The sequence below is a fragment of the Nicotiana tomentosiformis genome, chromosome 12 (assembly GCF_000390325.3).
Source record: "Nicotiana tomentosiformis chromosome 12, ASM39032v3, whole genome shotgun sequence".
NCBI classification, from domain to species: domain Eukaryota; kingdom Viridiplantae; phylum Streptophyta; class Magnoliopsida; order Solanales; family Solanaceae; genus Nicotiana; species Nicotiana tomentosiformis.
The window spans coordinates 18,196,861-18,203,077 of NC_090823.1; the positions used below are offsets into that span (position 1 = coordinate 18,196,861).

Genomic DNA, 6,217 nt, shown 5'->3' on the forward strand with positions numbered 1-6,217 from the left:
CCATTGATCCCGATCTAAATAATCCCCCTTTTGTCGGATTATTGCCGATGTAATCACAAAAGCTAATTTTTCAGGAATTTTAGACCAGGCTTCAAAAAGGGTGAAATCGGGGGCTTATCTACCTTTTCTATACGAGTTATGACAAAGGAATGGTCTCACTCAGGGGGAATGCGCCTTCATTAAACAAAGAAACTGAGTGATTAACAATTCAAACATGGGTTTGATTCACACTCCATGTTCCGAGAAAGATTTATCATCCGAAAAGAGAAAAAAACGGAATCTTTATCTAAAGAAATGCGTTGAGAAAGGGCAAATGTTTCGAACCTTTCAACTAGATAGTGTTTTTTCAACTCTCTCAAAATGAGTCAAGTTTTTTTATGTATGGCTAGTGGCGGAATCACATAGTTCTAGAGTGTAAACTAATACTTTTTTGTCGAAGAATTATACTGCTTTAGATAGGTAAAAATGATTTTTTATGTGTATATATATATATATATATATATATAATACATTTACTTCCCTTGATTTTTTCTTATATTACTTCTTTAAATTTTGACAACCCTTAATAAAATCATGGCTCCGCTACTGTGTATGGCTGGATTCTTGAAAAGTATGGTCTATGGATAATATTAGGTTGAGCTTGAGCAAGGCCTCCGTTATACTGGAGTAATGATATATGCCATATGGAAGAATTATAGAGTTTCAGATGGTATGTTAAGTGCACACAATTGACTGCAGTTTCATTGAATCATTAAACCAATACTTAAAATCTTGTTCAGAAACTGTTTTATTTTATGTAACGCTCTTTTTGTTAGTCCGGTCTTTCTATGTTTGAAAACTCTTTAACTTCAAACTTCTCATTTAATTAATTAATGACATACTGTCATGAGTCATGACCATAAAAATGTCATATGTTAAAAATCACAAATGTATGAAAAATCTTCGTTTTTAAACTCTATGCAAGTTAAATACTTCCATATAAAATGAAACTGAGGAAGCACTATATAGTTTCAATCAATGGATCCAAGGTTATGGAAGTGCTAAAGAGCATGCAACAATGGTGAAAGTTTTGAGACTATAGTTTTTTTCCTAATCCAGCACCAAAGGAAAGAACTCGGACACCTAAAATTTTCAAGAAGATTCTGATTATATGTACGAGTTTAAACCGTGAAAGCAACAGTAAAGTTATCACTTTGCAAGTTCAAACCGTGAAAACAGTCACTAATGCTTACATTAGGATAGACTGTCTACATCACACATCTTGGAATGCGACCCTTCCTCGGACCCTGCGTGAACGAGATTGCTTTTGCGCACCCGGCTGCCCTTTTTTATTCTGATTATTTACTGAACTGTAGGATAGCATAAAATCTGATATAAAAGCTGAACTATTAACTTTTACATTATAACAAGATACATAATATTGACCTCAAATTAAAGATACAGAATAGTTTCTCTTGGAGATACCAAAGCACACAATTCTGTGCAGCGTTGGCTTTCCCTTATTGTAAAGCAATTGATACATAACTTCTTTAATTCAATATTTTTCTTTCTCACTTTTTGGAAAATTGAAAGCCTGTAAGCAAATAATCTCAGGGAATAACTTCCATCAATAACCTATAAATCCATATCGACTGGCTGAACGTCCGATTCAAAATTCCGGTTTTTGCAGGTTTTATCACAGGGGTAAGGACAGTCAATCTCTTGGAATTGATTTCTGTCGTAAAACCAGTCTCCAACTGCTTTGGCAATTGTCTGCAGAATGCAATGTTTTAGCAGTGTCAATGGTTGACTAAAACAGGAAAACAGAAGTAAAAGATACTGAAACTTTGAAATTTCTTTTATAATAAACTAAAAACCAAAATATAGTTTTTAGTGCTCGGATTGCATACCGTGCTAGCTAATCTCGGAGAGTCATCCCTTAGCCATGTCTCTTGTGTTCCGGTTTGACAATGTGCATAACAGGAATTGATGTAATACCCTCTTGTCGAGGATGGTCCCAGTCCGTTTAACGCTTTTAAGAACTCGGTCCTATAACCTGAAAAATAACTCCATGTATTAGACACAAAAGAGCAAAGTACACCTTACAACGAAACTGAGTTCTCTGTCATATAAATTAGCATCTTCACGCTTGCTATAATTAGTTATTTTTTAGATTTAAGTATTAGCCACAAAGGACGGCCTTATTCCATATTGTTGTTTACTCTGAACCGGTCGAAGTTTTTGTTCCTTTACTAGCGGATAGGTGCTCTAAATTCCTGTGGCGGACTCTATCTGGCTCCTGTCAACTTCTTAATGTATTAATGAAGAGTCTTTCTTTTTCTGTTTGTTACTTTAGCATGAAAGGTCGGAAAAGGGCTTAAAAATCTTGACCTTGCATGGTTTCGAGCTGAGCAGACGAGCATTTCAATATGTCAAGCTTGCAATTGCGCCAGGTTCCACGAGGATCAGCAACACCAGGAGCCAAAATGTTCTTTATCTGAATATTTAAAAAATAATAAATAAGCAAAAATCAATTATTTAAAGAGCAAGATTATTCTCATATATATGTACATATATGATATATATCTATATCTATATAAAACATAACTTTGATAAAGTGAAGACTGAATTTTATTGCAGCTATTACCAAATAACAAAATGCTAGCAATGCTCTACCTACATTAATACTATATATAACACATTATAGGACAATAATAAAGAGAACTTGTCTCATAAGAACAGAGGAAGCATTTCAGATAAACCACAACTTGTCAAAGAAATTGTAGGACATTACTAGACACGGCCTAGTCTCATTTTGCAAATAAAAGGGCAGCCCGGTGCACTAAGCTCCCGCTATGCGCGGGGTCCGGGGAAGGGCTGGACCACAATGGTCTATTGTATGCAGCCTTACCCTGCATTTCTGCAAGAAGCTGCTTCCACCCCTCGAACTCATGACCTTTTAGTCACATGGCAGCAACTTTACTAGTTACTCCAAAGCTCCCATTTAACATTTTCTAAATACGTCATAGAAATTGGAAAATTGAGGAAGGGAATAAAAACTAAAAAGAGAAATCAGAGATGCACTGACCTGCCAGGAATCATAGGCTGCATTTACTAGGAAAAGAGGTGTCTTGATTTGTTGCGCGACATTTTGTGGGAAAAAACACTGCAACATAAATTACGGAGTTTTCAAATAAGATACATCAACTAAGGGGAAAATTTATTTTGAAAATAACTCCTCTTACCAAACCCGGTTTCAGTCTTGAGGTACATGATTGAGGCAAATTCTTCGCGGAACCCTGAATCAAGATAATGTAACACACTAAGGACGAGAAAAACTCATTCTATTGAACCTTTTTAGTGATATAATGACCAGCAAAATATTATTAACATACATATGTTTAATAATGTAGGAGGTTAAAGTAAGCATACATGTGTGTTAACAACATCACTGTAGAACTGTTCAATATGAGGCGCACCAGAAATAGTCTTCCTGTAAATGGAGAAGCAAACTTTACTAGTAGCAAAGAGGAGTACTAAATTTCTTGCTAGTTTTGAGAGGGACACAATTATTTAAAAAAACAACGAAAGTGCTTACGCATTGATAAAGAAACCAGCATCTGAAAGACATTTTACTTTAGCGCCCGGTGGCAAGAGACCTTTAAATCTGTCACAATGTAGAATTGCAGCTAAACTACCAGCTGAACATCCGGCTAGAATAGCCTATCATTAGAAAAATTATTGTCAGCAACTAAACAATGTGCGACGACGAGTGTATAGCTATCTGCAGTAATCAATTGATGGATCGTACATTCTGAGCGTTCTTCATTCCTTTTGCTAAGAAGTCCTCCATAACAGCTGAAAATATCCTGGCTCCTCTGTAGTATACTTTTGTTTTCTGACATAATTCAAAATGTCCATCAAAATCCATGAACATAATTCAAGTCTATAATTATTAGGAGACGAGGACACTATCATTTTATCAAATCAATAATTATAGGATTTACAATAAAATTACCGGATCAACTGCTTCAACGTCACCAGTAAAGGATGATCCATCACAATATCTAATTCTAATTCTGTTCCAATTGTAAAAGTCTACAATTTCCAAAAAACTGATAATCAGAAGAATATAAAAAAAAATGGGCATGAAAACAATGTATATGATAAGGATGAAGCTCCACCTGGGTTAAACTTAGCCTTGTTGCTCAAAATCCCTGAAAAAGACACTGTCTTTACCATAAGTTTAGATGATCCTAATCGTGTTTTTGTACGTGAAAGGCAAGTCGTGGCATTGTTGCACCATGCTCCTCCCTGAAATTCCAAAGTCATAGGATGAATTCAAATGCAAATTCATGTAGGCAATCTAAAATTTAAAAATTTCAAAGAATTCACTTAAATTATGTCCAAATTCTTCTTAGTTATAGTCATCCAAGCAGTGGCAGAGCCACCTAAAACCAAGGGGTGTCCCATTCGTCGAAAAATTACATATATACTATATGTTGAATCCCTTGACTTCTTCGTGTGTTCAATTTTTTAATATTTGGACACCCTTTAGTAAGAATCCTGGCTCTGTCACTGCATCCGAGCAATCAATCCATTTATATTATTCCATTAAGAAACCTATAATCCAACTCTAAGTGCTTTGAGAAATTGAAGTAAAAAGGCTAATTATTGGACAGAAATAAGATTATGAACTAGAGAGCCTAGAAATCTAAGTCTTAACTCTGTTAAAATTTGGATCTTTAAGAAATGAATAGTAAATTTATAATGAATGAAGAAACAAACCTCAAGTTGGATAAACCAATTGTTAACACCTGCTCCAAATCCCTTATCAAAATGGTATGCTGGTGGACTCCCATCCAAACATACTGCAAACACATCATTGGCATCAAAATCTAACACATATTCACATTCTTGAATTCTGTTTTCTCATAGTAGGTGGCGGATTTAGGATTTAGACATTGTGGTTCTATTCAGAGGCGGACACCGTAAACTTCATCAGAAATCTTGTATTATAAACAATTTGGCATCTTGAACACTAAAAGCCTTTAAGGGCGCTGATAATAAAAATAATGGTGCACTTTCACGTAAAAATCCTGTGTTAGCCTCTACTTCTAACTTGAAATATAAGTACTTAAATGTATATTTAAGTCTATCTACACTTGTTATATATATAGTTTGACTCAGAAGTCGTGGGTTCTTGCCGAATCCGCGACTTCTATATTGGATCCGCCCCTGCTTAGAGTTATTTGGACAAAAAATAAAAATAAAAATAAAAATAATCACTTTGATTCAAAGAAATTCTTACCAGCTCCTTTTGCCACAGCACTCTGAAGATAAGTAATATCAACAGGGTGCCCTTCGGTTAGTAAAAGAATCAGCAAAGTGATTATTGCACGTAGCCATTGTTGCATTGCCCTTTTTACCATTCTGCAAATTATTTTGTGAAAACCCACAATCAATAACATAAAAAATAAAAAAAAAATAAAAAAAAAAAGTATGCAGAATATCCTAAAAATTGGAAGAACAAACTGAAAGAAAGAGAAAAAAAAACATGTCATTTTAAGACAGATTGACACATTCAAAAATGCTTCCTATATTTACCATATTTAGCATGTAATTCCATGTTTCAAGATTTCATTCTTTAACAATTAATGGTATATTTATTCACTAAAAATCCATGATAAGAAAGTGTAAACAAGAATCTACAAACCCATATCAGAATCAACAAATGTTTACTAAACATAGAATTGAAATTTTGTACTTTTAAATATAGTACCTGCAATACAAAAGAGATTGACGAAAATCTCAAAGTGAAATTATTTGGGGTAAAGTCTGCAGTAAATCCAGTTATGTATCTTGTTTCTGGAGCTAAAACAGGGGTCCAAAACCAGATGTTGGTCGAGACTCGAAACTAGAAGCATATATTTATACCGAAAAGAGAAAGAATATACATATACACTGACGTTATAACTGTGCTCAACGTAATTTAACATGTTATCATAATTTACTTATCCAATGTAATTTAATATGTTGATCTGATTTTGTAACATTTATACAGTGTCTATTTGTAGAATTCTATTGGAAGACTGAAAGTAAAAACTTTTCCAAATATATTGTTTTTGTTTGAGATTTAAGGAAAAAAATTTAGAAAGCCTCTTTAAAAGTTTCTTTTAGTAAAGAATAAAGAAGTAGAGGTTTATATGAATATGAATAGTAATCCAAGAAAAATCAT

At 34.0% G+C, this 6,217-nt stretch overlaps 1 protein-coding gene across 1 annotated transcript; it reads right to left on the reverse strand.

Moving 5' to 3' along the window:
* Window positions 1–1,369: 1,369 nt before the first annotated feature.
* LOC104117690 (pectin acetylesterase 8-like) lies at window positions 1,370–6,009 on the reverse strand. Its single transcript, XM_009628765.4, has 13 exons — window positions 5,762–6,009; window positions 5,291–5,412; window positions 4,768–4,850; window positions 4,164–4,293; window positions 3,998–4,077; window positions 3,791–3,877; window positions 3,578–3,702; window positions 3,412–3,472; window positions 3,225–3,278; window positions 3,068–3,145; window positions 2,371–2,476; window positions 1,890–2,035; window positions 1,370–1,752 (listed from the first exon to the last, which is right to left on the reverse strand). The coding sequence occupies exons 2-13, from the start codon at window positions 5,409–5,411 to the stop codon at window positions 1,615–1,617; spliced, it is 1,209 nt and encodes a 402-aa protein (XP_009627060.1). The 5' UTR covers window position 5,412; window positions 5,762–6,009; the 3' UTR covers window positions 1,370–1,614.
* Between the last annotated feature and the right edge of the window lie 208 nt (window positions 6,010–6,217).